Source organism: Ranitomeya variabilis, chromosome 6 (assembly GCF_051348905.1).
Source record: "Ranitomeya variabilis isolate aRanVar5 chromosome 6, aRanVar5.hap1, whole genome shotgun sequence".
NCBI lineage: Eukaryota > Metazoa > Chordata > Amphibia > Anura > Dendrobatidae > Ranitomeya > Ranitomeya variabilis.
Window position 1 is genome coordinate 479,948,390 of NC_135237.1, and position 17,943 is coordinate 479,966,332.

Sequence of the window (17,943 nt, forward strand, 5' to 3'; positions counted from 1 at the left end):
TTTTTGGCAAAAGTTGGGTCTGAATTTCCACCTCACCGGAGCAGCCGGCACCGTGTCACCTCACCGGAGCAGCCGGAACCGTGTCGCCTCACCAGAGCGGACAGCCCCCTGTCACCTCACCGGAGCGGCCAGCCCCCTGTCACCTCACCGGAGCGGCCAGCCCCCTGTCACCTCACCGGAGCGGCCAGCCCCCTGTCACCTCACCGGAGCAGACGGCACAATGTCACCTCACTGGAGCAGCCGGCACTATGTCACCTCACCGGAGCAGCTGGCACCGTGTCACCTCACCGGAGCAGCCGGCACCATGTCACCTCACCGGAGCAGCTGGCACCGTGTCACCTCACCGGAGCGGCCAGCCCCCTGTCACCTCACTGGAGCGGCCGGCACTATGTCACCTCACCAGAGCGGCCGGCACTATGTCACCTCACCGGAGCGGCCGGCACAATGTCACCTCACTGGAGCGGCCAGCACTAACAGCCTAGTAAAAGATGTAGCAGTGCGAAGTTAGTAGTGATGGCCGAGCGCAGCACTGCTCCGAGCGTCCCACGAGCTTGATTAGAGTACTGATTAGTGATGAGCGAGTGTACTCGTTGCTCGGGTTTTCCCAAGCACGCTGGAGTGATCTCCGAGTATTTATGACTGCTCGGAGATTACGTTTTCATCGCCTCAGTAGCACGATTTACAGCTATTAGCCAGCTTGATTACATGTGGGGATTCCCTAGCAACCAGGCAACCCCTACATGTACTCAGCCTGGCTAATAGCTGTAAATAATTTAGCTGCCTAAATCTTCGAACACTAACGAATACTCGGAGGTCACCAGAGCGTGTTCTGGAAAACCCGAGCAACGAGTACACTCGCTCATCACTAGTACTGATCACTCGAGCATTTCAGTGCTCGATCAACACTAGAGATTAGCAAAGAGTGAGATCTCACACCTTAACTGCGAGAAGGACTGAAGGTTGTGGGATCCTGTTCTGGATGCCGGGATTGAACAACTTGGAAGTTCAGGCCCGGCATGCTAGCAGGTGAGCTCTTGGGTTACTTCTGCACACTTTTGGACAATTACTTAAATTTAGAAAAATCACCAGTCTGGAGCTGTCCACTATTTTATTGAATAACAAGGGCCGCCCCAGGTAGGTGATAGGACCTGTCCAATTTATTTTTTAGGAATTTAAGCAGGTGAAGTCACTGTACCTTGCAATGCGCAGGTCCTCTTTCATCTAGAAGTTTATATTGTGGCTGAATCCTATTAAAGCGGGCTAACTCATTCACCAAACACATTGGCGTTTTCTCTTTGGGGTTTGTCATGTTTTCATGGAGAGGCACTGAGTAGAGACAAACAATTCAGTTATGGCGAGTTCTTATCAAGCAGGAGTCATTTTGATCACTATTACAGACACACATGGATATTGGGAACAGTCACTTTAGGTCAGGTTTTTGCTATATTAGTGCTGCAGTACTCATTAAAATGATACCTGCGGTGAAGAAATCAAATTTTGTGGTTCTTGTGTAATGAGTGTTTAACGTTTTGCTATAATCAGGTCTTCGTGCACCAGGATGTGGCTATGGGGCAGCACTATGGACAGTCTCTTTTCTTGTTGCTCTGGCCCCTCCGTCTTCCTCCTGATGGAATGACATGTCACTTATCTATCAGTATCCGGCCTAATGCACCTGTGCAGTACTTGATTTGGTCTCCAAAAAAAACTTTATGTCTCACACAAAATGATGGCGCATGCGCAGTCTCATCTAAAAGTCTATATTAATTCTCAATCTGCACATACGCCACACACCATGTCCGGAGGACCAGCACCGTGCAGAAGAGGAGTAAACTTCATGCTGGTTCTCTAGGCATGGTGGGCGGCGCATGCGCAGATTGAGAATTAACATAGACCGTAAAATGACACCGTGCATGCGCCATCGCCGCCTCCATTTTGTGGGAGACCTAATGTTTTTGGAAGACAAAATAAGGTACTGCAAGGGTGCGACATTTAAAAATAGGAGACAAATCACGGACGGATCAGGGACATGTCATTAAACAGGAGGAAGACAGAAGGGTCGGAGAAAAAAAAAAAAAAAAAGACACTGCTCACATTGCACAAAGACATTATTACAGCAAAACGTTAAACACTCATTACACAAGAACCACAAATCTGATTTCTCCACTGCAAGTATCATTTTAAATCAGTATTACAGCACCAATACGGCATTGTATATAGTTTACATAGCAAAATCCTGCTGACAGCTTCTCTTTAAACACACCTGCCAGCTGCTTGTTTTCAGTCAACCTCCACCCCCTCCTGTCTTTGATGGATAGCTCTGGCTTTATAGAGCCAGAGAAGGGTGGATAAATAGGGAAAAAAAAGCAGGTGGGAAGGTGTATATAAAAGGATTGTCCATACCGTTAAGGACCGAGCATGTGTGCTTGGTTTGAACAGTCTTTCTGTGCTGACACAGTCCCTTTAAAGAACATTAAGCCAATGACCAGATCAAGTAAAACTATCGCTTACACTTCTAAGTTAGAAACAGCAAATCACATTATATGTGGAGTTTCATCAGATTTTTGTATATCAAACAATGTACTAAAGAAAAAAAAAATGAGGCAAAAAATGGTGTCCAAAGAAGCTGCTCCTCCTGGCACAGGTAAAAGAACATATACTGGAGAAATGCGCCATTAGTCAACCAATCAGCATGTGCTTCACTAATACAGGGGTTTTATCAGTAAAATACCCATACGGATTGGCTACAGTATGACTTGAATCCTGCATGCTTGGCAGGTTTTCCTTCTGTAAACTCCATTTGTCAGCTTTCTCTGAGCTCAGCTCTCTTATATAAAAGTACACAGTAAAGGAGATTCTGCTCCCCCAGCTCATTGAAGTGCATCATCAGAAGTGGCACGGAAGAAGTTATACAGTAGTACTAAGCAGTGTAGCTGTACATGCAGCTCTAGATTGAGGTACAACAACCAATAAAGGGTGTATCTTTTTTTGCATGGTCTCCCCCTTCTCCTCCTCACCCTTTCTATAAACTTTTATGGGTTTCAGCACAACACCTGAATTTTCAGGCAGACATCTCAACAAAAATTCAGAAACAGATTAGTGTATGAGGCTGTAAAGGTGAAAAAGGCATATTTGTCTAATAAGATATATTACAAAGTTTCTAGCTTTTTCGTATAGTATACTACTCATGATGTCTATATTTTTACAGCAGTCCTAAGACATGTCACAGCGAGGCTACTTTCACACATCAGTTTTTTGCTGTCAGGCTGAATCCGGTGAATTTTGAAAAAAACGGATCCGGCGAATGATGCTGCGGGATCCGTTTTTTTCCCCGTAGACTTGTATTAGTGACGGATTGCACCGGATGGCCTCAAGTTCATCCATCGTTCGGCGAAAATTGTTGATCCGGCGGCGGGGAAAAACATACAAACGGCAGCGTCTGGCGTTCGCTACAATGGAACCCTATGGCACCGGATCCGTCAAATTACAGAATCCGGCAACAGATTCCGTTTTTTTAAACTGAGCATGCTCCAATTTTTTTGGGATCCAATTAGCTGGATCAGCTAGTAGGATCTGTCTAAAAAATGGATCCGTCGCATCAGTTTTTCACAATCTGCGATGGATCCGGGTTTTTTTTGTGTTTTTTTCAACATTCGACGGATATTGTGCCTGATGGCAAAAAACTGATGTGTGAAAGCAGCCTAAGCAAGGAATACATGTCGCGCTGTACCTTCCAAGAATTTGGCTTGCCCTTCTTCGGTGGCCACTCCTGGCGAGCTAACAGAGGATGACGAATCCACAAGACTTTCGGTGGGGCTATCTGTGGTTATTTCTGTAGCAGATCCATTCAGGGAGCTTTGCACGCTCGTCTGACTGGGGCTTGTAGCAGGAGCGGGTAGCACAGAAGAAAAAGAAGAGTCACACATGGGTGCAGATGATGGTGCCGAAATGTGTGCCATTCTCTAGCTCTGCAACATAAAAAAAAACATTTGGTTAAATACGGTCGGTCCTTGTCGCAGGTCATTCTGTATAATGCGAGATGCATGGCACCTTTATTCCCTTGGCTAATAATAAAGTCATATTAATAAAGTACACGATACACATTTACAGGAATATTACTCGTAGCTTATACCATACTGATTCATCACTCAATATCAAGGGTCAATTTTTGGGATTTTGTTGCAAACTTGTCAGACAGCAGGGGTGACATTATCACACCGATTTGGTGTGAGGATACAGCCATTCACAAATGCACAGGTTTTATTCAGCAGGCAGGGCACATGCAGGTCCTCCCTGCGGAGGTTTTACGCTGGATCACCATAGTAACTCTGTATATTACGTCACCCCGACAAGATGGCCCTGCTGCTTCACAGGTAGCACACGTGGAAAAAGCCTCACACTGAGGAGCTGCTCGCTCACGGCACTGCACACTGCACATCTACTATCCGCTTCTGAGGAGGGATCTAGGAAACGTGAGCTTCTATTTACCAGAGGATGGCGCTCTCCCTAATAAATCCCAAAAACATCGCTGGCTACTCTTACATAGCAAACACACACATTATATACACTATGGTTCCTAAGTTTAGGGTCGTCCAGACTATTTGGGGTTTACCATGATAACTCATACTTTTATTAATCCAATGAGTTGCCAAATGAATTGAAAATCTAGTCCAGACATTGACAAGGTTCAAAAAAAAGATTGAAGGAGAAAATTATTATTTAAAATAAACTTTGCTTTCATCAAAGAATGCTCCCTTTGCAGCAATTACAGCATTGCAGACCTTTGGCATTCTAGCAGTTAATTTGCTGAGGTAATCTGGAGAAATTTAACCCTATGCTTCCAGGAGCCCCTCCCACAAGTTGGTTTGGCTTGATGGCACTTTTTATACCATACGGTCAAGCTGCTCCCACAGCAGCTCAATGGGGTTGAGATCTGGTGACTGCGCTGGCCACTCCATTACAGATAGAATACCTGCTGCCTGCTTCTTCCCTAAATAGTTCTTGCATAATTTGGAGATGTGCTTTGGGTCATTGTCGTGTTGTAGGATGAAATTGGCTCCAACCAAGCGCTGTCCACAAGGTATGGCATGGCGTTGCAAAATGGAGTGATAGCCTTCCTTATTCGATATCCCTTTTACCTTGTACAAATCTCCCACTTTACCAGCACCAAAGCAACCCCAGACCATCACATTACCTCCACCATGCTTGACAGGTGGCGTCAGACACTCTTCCAGCATCTTTTCAGTTGTTCTGCATCTCACAATGGTTCTTCTGTGTGATCCAAACACCTCAAATTTGGATTCGTCTGTCCATAACACTTTATTCCAATCTTCCTCTGTCCAATGTCTGTGTTCTTTTGCCCATATTAATATTTTCCTTTTATTAGCCAGTCTCAGATATGGCTTTTTCTTTGCCACTCTGCCCTGAAGGCCAGCATCCCAGAGTCGCCTCTTCACTGTAGACATTGACAATAGAGTTTTACATGTACTATTTAATGAAGCTGCCAGTTGAGGACCTGTGAGGGGTCAATTTCTCAAACTACAGACTCTAATGTACTTGTCTTGTTGGTCAGTTGTGCAGCGGGGCCTCCCACTTCTCTTTCTACTCTGGTTAGAGCCTGTTTGTGCTCTCCTCTGAAGGGAGTAGTACACATCGTTGTAGGAAATCTTTAGTTTCTTGGCAATTTCTCGCATGGAATAGCCTTCATTTCTAATAACAAGAATAGACTGTCAAGTTTCACATGAAAGTTCTTTTTTTCTAGAAATTTGGAGAGTTTAATGGAACCAACAAATGTAATGCTCCAAACTCTCAACTAGCTCAAAGGAAGGTCAGGTTTATAGGTTCTCTAATCAGCCAAACTGTTTTCAGCTGTGCTAACATACTTGCACAAGGGTTTGCAAAGGTATTCTAACCATCCATTAGCCTTCTTACACAGTTAGCAAACACAAAGTACCATAAGAACACTGGAGCGATGGTTGTTGGAAATGGGCCTCTATACACCTATGAAGAGACTGCATTACAAACCAGACATTTGCAGCTAGAATAGTCATTTACCACATTAACAATGTATAGAGTGAATTTCTGAATCATTTAATGTTAGCTTCATTGGAAAAAAACCTGCTTTTCTTTCAAAAATAAGGAAATTTCTAAGTGACCCTAAACTTTGGTACGGTAGTAATGTAATATATAATATAATATAATATATACCGTATATACTCAAATATAAGCCGACTCGAGTATAAGCCGAGACCCCTAATTTTGCAACAAAAAACTGGGAAAACTTAATGACTCGATTATAAGCCTAGGGTGGAAAATGCAAAAGCTACCGGTAAATGTCAAAAATAAAAATAGATACCGATAAAAGTAAAACTAAGTGAGACATCTATTAGATTAAGTGTTTTTGAATATCCATATTGAATCAGGAGCCCCATATAATGCTCCATACAGTTCACCGTGGGCCCCATAAGATGCTCCATACAAAATACGCCCCATATAATGCTCCATAAAATTTATGATGGGCCCCATAACATGCTCCACATTAAAATATGCCCCATATAATGCTGCACAAATGCTGATTATGGCCCCATAAGATGCTCCATATAACAATGTACCACATATAATGCTCCATACAGTTCATTATGGCCCCATAAGATGCTCCATATAACAATGTGCCACATATAATGCTGCTGATGCAATAAAAAAAAAAATGACATACTCACCTCTCGTCGCTGCCCGCTGCTCCTCACCGTCCTGTCTCTCCGCACTGACTGTTTAGGCAGAGGGCGGCGCGCACACTAATACGCCATCGCGCCGTCTAACCTGAACAGTCACTGCAGAGGACGGAGAAGACGGAGTGGCCCCGATGCTGAAACGAGGGACAGGTGAATATGAAATACTCACCTGCTCTGGAGCGGTCCCTGGCAGCTTCTCCCGGAGAGATGGTCTCTGGAGCCCGCAGATTCTTCCTCTGTTCAGCGGTCACATGGTACCGCTCATTACAGGAATGAATATGCAGCTCCACCCCTATGGGAGTGGAGTCCATATTCATTACTTTAATGAGCGGTACCAGTGACCGCTGAACAGGGGAAGAAGCTGCCGGCACCGGAGACCGTGGGACATGCAGGTGAGTATGTGACCGTCATCGCTCCCCCTCACCCGCCGACCATGACTCGAGTATAAGCCGAGAGGGGCACTTTCAGACCATTTTTTGGGGCTGAAAATCTCGAGTATATACAAAAATATATATATATATATATATATATATATATATATATATATATATATATATATATATATATATATAATTATTTTATTTTTTTTCCCAGAAAAAAAAAAAAAAAAAAAAAAAGAGGCAGCACTCCAGCATTTTCAAAAATACAAAAGGGACTTTAATAGCCCTGGTGGCGTGACGGTGTTGCGGCTACAATGAGCCTTTCTTAAAAAGACATACAATTAATGTTTCATACACAAGAAATCTGGATATAAGCCAAGATCGATTCACAGAAATAATGGCTTTGATTGTGTAATGAGATCCAGTGATTTAAACAAGCTCTCCTCCCATCAAAGTCTTATCTTAATATATTCCAGTCATCATATTATATAGTACTGTGTACTTACAATTTCTCATTTTTCCCTTCTACCCAGTAAATTCTTCTCTTTTCTCTGCTCTATGTAGAAATAGGAAGTCTCTTGTCCCTGTATAATTCATTCCCCTCTTCAACTCCAGACCCAGCTGCTCGGCCCCTCGCCCCTGCCATAGACTTTTGCAGTTACTCATGAGTCATACAGGCAAAATTGATCTCCCATTTCTACATAGAGCTTAGAAGGCTTATTCAGCTAGTCAGTTTTTAATCCTGTGACATCATAGACCTAAAGGAAAAGAAAATAATTATCTGGGCAGAAGGGAAAATGAGCAATTGTACACAATTGTACAAAAGTACACAATATGATTACTGCAATATGTTAAGAAAACACATTTTTTTCACAGGAGGAGGAAGAGTGCTTCTTTAAATTTGTTGTCAATTACCCAGTCCACACCTCCTGAATGTCAATTTTTCCCCTAGCAACAAAACACCTATACTCACCTGCGGTACCAGCGGTTTCGGTGCTGGCTCTCCAGGCCATCCATGTGTCTAGACATAAATGTCACACAATCCCAGAGATCCAGAGCCGAGAACTAGAACGGCACCGACACCAGAGAATATAAGGCCACATTCACACGTTAAGGCTTCTTTCACACTAGTGTCGGGCTCGGCCCGTCGCGGTGCGTCGGGCTGAGGTCCCCGACGCTAGCGTTGTCTCCGCCGCACAACGGGGGCAGCGGATGCATTTTTCCAGCGCATCCGCTGCCCCATTGTGAGGTGCGGGGAAGTGCGTGGAGGTGGGGGCGGAGTTCCGGCCGCGCATGCGCGGTCGGAAAAAGCGGACCGTCGGGAGCAAAAAACGTTACATGTAACGTTTTTTGGTCCCGACGGTCCGCCACAACACGGCGCAACCGTCGTACGACGGTTGCGACGTGTGTCAATTCGTCGCAAATGCGTCGCTAATTTTAGTCAATGCAGAAAAAACGCATCCTGCAAGCACTTTTGCAGGATGCGTTTTTTCGGCAAAACGACGCATTTGCGACGTATTGCAGTTAACGCTAGTGTGAAAGTAGCCTAAGTATTTGGTGAGTATTTCACCTCAGTGTTTGTAAGCCAAAACCAGGAGTCTAGAAGTGGTGAAGAGGTTTCTATTCTACTTTTCCTCTGATTGTTCCTCTCCTGGTTTTGGCTTACAGATACAGAAGTAAAATACTGATCAAATACTGCTAGTGTGAAAGTGGTTGTGTGTGTGTTATTTTACTGGTAGAAACATGGAGTCAGAAGGGGCTGTCCTAGCAATGGACAACCCTGTGATGGGAGTAATAGTAATGTGTGTAGGGAGGATGAACGAAAAGCTGAAAATGCTGAATAATGAAGATCTGTAAGAAATGTAAATTTAATGGTTAATGATAGAATCTATGAGTAAATTAAGGCATGACATAGCAGTAACAGATGAGGTATGGCAGGTAAAAATCACATTGATAAATGCAGAAGAGCAGCAACACTGAGTAAGATGAAATGCAAGACCAGAAATTACCTCAATATACATATAGAACAGGGAGTCGTATTGACTCCCATATTATCACACTCATAGGACGCCTCTCGCTATTTTACCAACATAGACAAAGATCCTGGAGCGTGGAAACGTTTCCGATACAGACTGTGGCACAGGAATTATACATTACCTGGCATGTCTACGTGCCATATTTCACTATGAATTCACCTCGCAACTACTAAAGACTACACAGGGATACATTTCTGTGTTACTAAGAGGAAGAGTGGCCATAAATGGCCATTACTGAGCACTGACAGTAAAAGGGGTGATTACATGACATTTCACATCACTGAAAAAGAACAAAAATAAATAAAAGGAATCAAGTCACATGTTTTCATACACCTTAATATAAACATGCTTCATTTGCAATATACATGCGGCACATGATGTAATTTCTTGGTTCAATACCACATTTTCCATGCTGATGCAGTGGCATCAGGGCAGGGCCGGCTCCAGGTTTTTGAGGGCCCCGGGCGAGAGTCTTAGTGGGCCCCCCCTTTAACATATACCACAATTCATGAATCACAGATACAGCAGAGAAATATACGGTAGGTATAGTCCAATGCCAGAATTCACTTCTTACATGAATGATAGCTATTGTAAATTCTACAATACCATACAGCAGAGGGGCTTTATATAAGTCAAGCCCTTATATGCCAATTTTTGTGGAAAACTTTTTAGGCTATGTGCACATGTTGCAGAATTGCTGCAGAAATTTCCACGGCAATTCCGCAACTCCTGCTGCAGGTATATCGCATGCGGAATTGGCATGCGTTTTCCCGCTAAACACTAGCGTTTTACAAGCGATCTGTAGCATCGCTTGGAAAACTGATTGACAGGTTGGTGACACTTGTCAAACAGTGTTTGACAAGTGTGACCAACTTTTTACTATTGATGCTGCCTATGCTGCCTATCCCCGACAGCCTTCCTGCTCCTCGCGATGCTCCGGTCCCAATAATGCATTGCGGCAATGACCCCAGATGAAGTAGCAGTCTCGCGAGACCGATGTCATCACAAGTCATTTTCGCAATGTATTATTGGGAATAGAAGCATCGCGAGGAGCGGGAAGGCTGTCGGGGACGCCGGAATGTGAGAATATCATGATTTTTTATTTTAATTCTTTTTTTTCTAACAATTATATGGTTCCCAGGGCCTGGAGGAGAGTCTCCTCTCCTCCACCCTGGGTACCAACCGCACATGATCCGCTTACTTCCCACATGGTGGGCATAGCCACATGCGGAAAGTAAGTGGATCAATGCATTCCTAGGTGTGCAGAATCGCAGCGATTCCGCACAAAGAATGAACATGCTGCGTTTTTTTCCAGAATGCGATTCCGCCGCGGGAAAAAAACGCAGCATGTGCACAAAAATTGCAGATTGCATTCTAATAATAGGATGCTTAATGTATGCGCATTTTTATAGAGAAAAAACGCGGAAAAAAAACAAAAAATCCTGAATGTGTGCACACAGCCTTAAAGCAAACATTAGAAAGTATTAACGTAGAACATTTGTAAAAGGGCAAAATGGGTTGCAGGCTGCAGCATCACAACACATCAGTATTCGTTGTCCCATTGTTTTGAATTCACTGTCGATTTGTAGTGCTGATGACTGACCCCAATAAGTGACATGTGCAAAAATGTATACATACAGTACATGTACATGACACACACACGTACATGGCACACACATACATACAGTACATATACACAGCGCACACACATACATACAGTACATGTAGATATCGCACACACGTACATGGTACACATATACATGGTACATACATACAGTACATGTACATGGCACACACGTACATGGTACACACATATACATGGTACATACATACAGTACATGTACATGGCACACGTACATGGTACACATACATACAGTACATGTACATGGCACACACGTACATACAGTACATGGAACATACGTATATGGAACACACATGTACATGGCATACACATACATACATGGCACACACGACACATACATACATGGCACACACATGCTGCACAAATGCTCATTTGATACATGTGATTCATATAAAGACATACACATAGCTCAGACAGTACACACTACACATACCACACATCAATTACACACACCTCACATACACTGCTTTATGCTGGAGGGAATGAGATGTCCCACAGTATCAGCTGCAGCCCTCCTGCTCCCAGCAGCACTGTCCCAGCAGACACATGCCTGCCCTCTCCTCTGCTGGGACTGCCGACAAGAGCAGGAGGAGCTGACAGGAGCCATCATCACAGGAGCAGCACACACAAAGGGTGCTGCACGACTTATGGTACCTCACATCACAGCTCAGGTATGTAGGTGCCGGCCCAGGTCTTGGCTCTCCCTCCCAGAAGCTCCGTGCAGGAGGACAGTGCACTGGCCTATGAATACATGGCCTGTGGTGACATCACGGTCACATGGCAGGTCACATGATCGTGATGTCACTACAGGTCCTCAACCAGTCTCTACGTACATCGGAAGCTTCACTGATTATGATTATCAGTGGAGCTTCTGCTGTAGTGGCTGGGGGGCCCCTAACGCCGGACCTGGCTGTATCTCAGACAGCATGAGTGAGCCCCCCTGTCTCGCCAGGGCCCCGGCACTTGCCCAGGTGCTGACGCCGGCCCTGCATCAGGGTAAAGGGATTAGAGCTTTGTGTCCCAGGCTTAGTAATGTAAAGGTGTCAGCCCACACCCTCATTACTAAGGAAACTTTCACACATCAGGTTTTTGCCATCAGGCACAATCCGGCGAATTTTGAAAAAAAACGGATCCGGGGGCAACTTTTCCCAGATCAGTTTTTTTCTCAGACTTGTATTAGCGACAGATGGCCTCACGTTTCATCTGTTTTTTGCCAGTTCCGTCGAAAACTTGTTTTCCGGCGGCCAGAGAAAACAGACATAGTAACGTTTTTTCTGTCCGTCAAAAAAAAGGACAGCGACGGATCCGGCTAAAAACGGATGAAAAGTGAGATTAAATGATCATTCTGCAGTGTCTCTTTTCCCCAGAATCCAAAATAGCAGGCAGATCCACATACTCAGATCCGGCAAAAAAACGGATTGGATGCATCAGTTTTTCACAATTTGCAATGGAACCATTTTTTTCCAAAATTTGCGGTATTTTGCCTGATGGCAAAAAACTGATGTGTGAAAGTAGCCTAAGCCAATAAGTAAACACAAGCACACACACACACACACATTGCCACCAGCCTATGTAGGAGCGTTAACAGAATGAACGCACATAGGCTGTAACCAGGCAGCAACTGGTAATTTTGAAGAACATTTTTTTATTTTTTTTTTATTTTAACCCCTTTACCCCAAGGGTGGTTTGCACGTTAATGACCGGGCCAATTTTTACAATTCTGACCACTGTCCCTTTATGAGGTTATAACTCTGGAACGCTTCAACGGATCCCGGTGATTCTGACATTGTTTTCTCGTGACATATTGTACTTCATGATAGCGGTAACATTTCTTTGATATTACCTGCGTTTATTTGTGAAAAAAATTGAAATTTGGTGAAAATTTCGCAATTTTCCAACTTTGAATTTTTATGCAATTAAATCAGAGATATGTCACACAAAATACTTAACAAGTAACATTTCCCACATGTCTACTTGACATCAGCACAATTTTGGAACCAACATTTTTTTTTGTTAGGGAGTTATAAGGGTTAAAAGTTGACCAGCAATTTCTCATTTTTACAACACCATTTTTTTTTTTAGGGACCACATCTCATTTGAAGTCATTTTGAGGGGTCTATATGATAGAAAATACCCAAGTGTAACACCATTCTAAAAACTGCACCCCTCAGGGTGCTCAAAACCACATTCAAGAAGTTTATTAACCCTTCTGGTGTTTCACAGGAATTTTTGGAATGTTTAAATAAAAATTAACATTTAACTTTTTTTTCACAAAAAATTTAATTCAGCTCCAATTTGTTTTATTTTACCAAGGGTAACAGGAGAAAATGGACCCCAAAAGATGTTGTACAATTTGTCCTGAGTACGCCGATACCCCATATGTGGGGGTAAACCACTGTTTGGGCGCATGGCAGAGCTCTGAAGTGAAGGAGCGCCGTTTGACTTTTCAATGTAAAATTGACAGGAATTGAGATGGGACGCCATGTTGCGTTTGGAGAGCCCCTGATGTGCCTAAACATTGAAACCCCCCACAAGTGACACTATTTTGGAAAGTAGACCCCCTAAGGAACTCATCCAGATGTGTTGTGAGAGCTTTGAACCCCCAAGTGTTTCACTACAGTTTATAACGCAGAGCCGTGAAAATAAAAATTCTTTTTTTTTTTTCCACAAAAATTATTTTTTAGCCCCCAGTTTTGTATTTTTTCAAGGGTAACAGTTGAAATTAGACCCCAAAAGTTGTTGTCCAATTTGTCCTGAGTACGCTGATACCCCATATGTGGGGGGGAACCACCGTTTGAGCGCATGGCAGAGCTCGGAAGGGAAGGAGCGTCATTTGGAATGCAGACTTAGATGGATTGGTCTGCAGGCATCACATTGCGCTTGCAGAGCCCCTAATGTACCTAAACAGTAGAAACCCCCCACAAGTGACCCCATATTGGAAACTAGACCCCCTAAGGAACTTATCTAGATGTGTTGTGAGAACTTTGAGCCCCCAAGTGTTTCACTACAGTTTATAACGCACAGCCGTGAAAATAAAAAATCCTTTTTTTTTCCACAAAAATTATTTTTTAGCCCCCAGTTTTGTATTTTCCCAAGGGTAGCAGGAGAAATTGGACCCCAAAAGTTGTTGTCCAATGTGTCCTGAGTACACTGATACCCCATATGTTGGGGTAAACTCCTGTTTGGGCGCACGGGAGAGCTCGGAAGGGAAGGAGCACTGTTTTACTTTTTCAACGCAGAATTGGCTGGAATTGAGATCGGACGCCATGTCGCGTTTGGAGAGCCCCTGATGAACCTAAACAGTGAAAACCCCACAATTATAACTGAAACCCTAATCCAAACACATCCCTAACCCTAATCCCAATGGTAACCCTAACCACACCCCTAACCTTGACACACCTCTAACCCTAATCCCAACCGTAAATGTAATCCAAACCCTAACCCTAACCCCAGCCCCAACCCTAACCCTAACCCTAGCCCTAACGGGAAGATAGAAATAAATACATTTTTTTAATTTTTAAATTTTTCGCTAACTAAGGTGGTGATGAAGGGGGGTTTGATTTACTTTTATAGCGTGTTCTTCAGTGGATTTTTATGATTGGCAGCCATCACACACTGAAAGACGCTTTTTATTGCAAAAAATATTTTTTGCGTTACCACATTTTGAAAGCTATAATTTTTCAGTATTTTGGTCCATAGAGTCATGTGAGGTCTTGTTTTTTGCGGGACGAGTTGACGTTTTTATTGGTAAAATTTTCGGGCACGTGACATTTTTTGATCACTTTTTATTCCGATTTTTGTGAGGCAGAATGACCAAAAACCAGCTATTCATGAAATTCTTTTGGGGGAGGCGTTTATACCGTTCCTCGTTTGGTAAAATGGATAAAGCAGTTTTATTCTTCGGGTCAGTACGATTACCGCGATACCTCATTTCTATCATTTTTTTTATGTTTTGGCGCTTTTATACGATAAAAACTATTTTATAGAAAAAATTATTTTTGCATCGCTTTATTCTGAGGACTATAACTTTACTTTTTCTTTGATGATGCTTTATGGCGGCTCGTTTTTTGCGGGACAAGATGACGTTTTCAGCGGTACCATGGTTATTTATATCCGTCTTTTTGATCGCGTGTTATTCCACTTTTTGTTTGGCGGTATGATAATGCGTTGTTTTTTTGCCTTTTTTTGCGGCGTTCACTGAAGGGGTTAACTAGTGGGACAGTTTTATAGGTCGGGTCGTTACGGACGCGGCGATACTAAATATGTGTACTTTTATTGTTTTTTTTTATTTAGATAAAGAAATGTGTTTACAGGAACAATTTTTTTTTTTTTGGGGGGGGGGGGATTTCTTTTTTTTTTTTTTTTTTTTTTTTTAACACATGTGAATATTTATTTTTTTTTACACTATAACATTGCCCCGGGGGGGGGGGGGGCAATCGCATATGACGTACTATCTTGTCGGTGGTCATACGGGCCCACCCCACCTCGACGGGATAGTACGTCTAATGTCAGAAAGGGGTTAATAACCAGAAGAGGGAAAGCCGACGGCTGAGTGTTGATGTTAATATTCTGGGAAGGAGCCGATAGCCATACAGGTTCCCAGGCTATTAATATCAGCTCACAGCTGTTTTCTTAGCTTTTACTGGCTAGTTTACAAGGGGACCCCAGAAATTTTTTTTTTACATAGGGTCCCCTTATACAAAGGCAAGGCAGACAGCCAGAGATATTTTTGGTTTTGCTCCCCTTCTCAGAGCCATAACTTATTTTTTTGTCAAAATGGCCATGTGAGTGCTTGTTTTTTGCGGGACAAGTTGTACTTTTTAAGAACACCATTGCTTTTAAAGTGAACCTTTCACCCCCCCCCCCAGGCGTTTGTAACTAAGGCTACTTTCACATTAGCGTCGTGCACTGCTCGTCACAATGCGACGTTGCGGCGCACCGACGCATACTGTGGAAGCGCCGCACAACGGGGGGCAGCGGATGCTGTTTTTCAACGCATCTGCTGCCCCATTGTGAGGTGCGGGGAGGCGAGGGCGGAGTTCCGGCCGCGCATGCGCAGTCGGAAAAGACGGGCACAACGCACCAAAAAACGTTACAAGCAACGTTTTTTGGTGGCGACAGTCCGACGCAACCGTCGCACGACGTGTGGCAATGCGTCGCTAATGCAAGTCAATGGAGAGAAAAAACGCATCCTGCAAGCACTTTTGAGGCGATACCAAATATATGTAGGTTTGGATTCTTTATTTATTTTTTTGAATGGGGCAAAGGGGGGTGATTTGAACTTTTATAATTTTTTTAACATTTACATTTTTTTTTATTTTTATTTTTTTACTTTTTGAATGCTTCAATAGTTTCCATGGGAGACTAGAAGCTGCAGTACTTTGATCGGCTCTGCTACATACAGGCTGTGATCAGATCGCCTGTAAGTACCAGAAATGCTCACTTGCTATGAGCACTGACCACCAGGTGGCGCTCATAGCAATCCAGCAGTGACAACCATAGATGTCTGCTGGAGACCTCTGGTTGTCATGCCAACCCATCAGTGACCCGCGATCACATGACGGGGGTCACCGATGGGCGGGATTTAGGTTGCGTTTGCCGGAAGCGAGAGTTAAATGCAGCTGTTAGAGATTGACAGTGGTATTTAACTAGTTAACAGCTGCAAGTGGATTGCGATTGTGCCGGAAAAGACATGGGCTCAGCGCCGGAGACCACAACAAGGGGAGGGAGTCCGACATCAATGTACTATTATGCCTGATGTCAGAATGGGGCCAATAGCCAAGGAGTGGGCCATGAATATCAGCCCTCTCCCAGACTAAAACCATCAGCCCTCAGCTGCCCCACTAAAGGCACATCTATAAGATGCGAAAAAATCTGGCGCTTAGCCTCGCTCTTCCCACTTGCCCTGTAAGCGGTGGCCAGTGGGGTTCATATTTGTGGGGTTGATGTCACCTTTGTATTGTCAGGTGACATCAAGCCCACAGGTTAGTAATGGAGGGGCATCTATATGACACCTATCCATTAGTAACCCCATAGTGATATTCTATCTAAAAAAACAAAAACACAGACACCCAGAATAAAGTAATTTATCTGAAACAGACACATACTCCTTTAATGAATCTTAATTAAACCATACTCACCGAACGCCTAATCCACTGACGCCAACACCTCCTGCAACAAAATAAACCACAATATTCCTCACCTGTCCGCAGAGAAGATAATCTGTAATGTCCCACGATGATCCTGATGACTTAGAGGGCAGTCACTGATGTGACTTCTCAAAGACTGCCGGCAATACACTACGGGAGCGATTACCTCCTGTCAGTGTATTACTGAGCTGCCGTGAGAGAATTTAGTGGAGTTCATCACCGGAGCATTTAGTGGAGTTCATCAGCTCCGGTGATCTCCCTTACGGCACCACTGCTGTGTGACAAAGTTCTCTTGCAGCAGTGGTGCCGTGAGACCGGGTAGAGTGTTCACACCTCCCGATGTGACCGTTCTACACGTGAGATCGCCGTGGGACAATCAGGATTACGTGGATTACAGCTGACAGGCGAGCATATGGTGGTGTATTATTTTACATTTTTTCTAGGAGACAAAAGCATTGAGGATTTAGTGTTAGATGAGTATAATGGGTTTTGTTTATTTGAATATGAATGTAATTTTATTCTTTATTCCTTTTAACTGCTGTGAGCACAGGCGCCGGCTGAGGAGACCATCAGCGGCACCTGCTGTCACCGTTATCAGTGACGGAAGACGTAGCCCGATGGCAGCAGTAGTCTCATCAGCCCACACCTGCTGACCTGCGGTAAGCTTTTTACTACAGGTCACGGCTGCGGGGTCACGCTGACATGTTACCACTAGTGATGAGCGAGTGTACTCAATGCTCGGGTGATCTCCGAGTATTTCTGACTGCTTGGAGATTTAGTTTTCATCATGGCAGCTGAACGATTTACCGCTACTAGCCAGGCTGAGTACATGTGGGGGTTGCCTGGTTGCTAGGGAATCCCCACATGTAATCAAGCAGGCTAGTAGCGGTAAATCATTAAACTGCTGCGATGAAAACAATCTCTGAGCAGTCAAATACTCGGAGGTCAACCGAGCGTGCTCGGGAAAACCCGAGCAACGAGTACACTCGCTCTTCACTAGTTACCACT

At 43.9% G+C, this 17,943-nt stretch overlaps 1 protein-coding gene across 4 annotated transcripts in view; it reads right to left on the reverse strand.

Moving 5' to 3' along the window:
- The window catches only part of STAU2 (staufen double-stranded RNA binding protein 2), a 702,362-nt gene that overhangs the window by 657,739 nt on the left and 26,680 nt on the right, over positions 1 to 17,943 (reverse strand). For all 4 annotated transcript variants that reach the window (XM_077270664.1, XM_077270662.1, XM_077270663.1 and 1 more), the window contains exons 2-3: positions 3,728 to 3,965; positions 1,196 to 1,326 (exon numbers count right to left, since the gene is read on the reverse strand). In XM_077270664.1, the coding sequence (XP_077126779.1) occupies positions 1,196 to 1,326; positions 3,728 to 3,956 (360 nt within the window). In that variant the 5' untranslated portion in view covers positions 3,957 to 3,965. The remainder of the gene's footprint in view (positions 1 to 1,195; positions 1,327 to 3,727; positions 3,966 to 17,943) is intronic.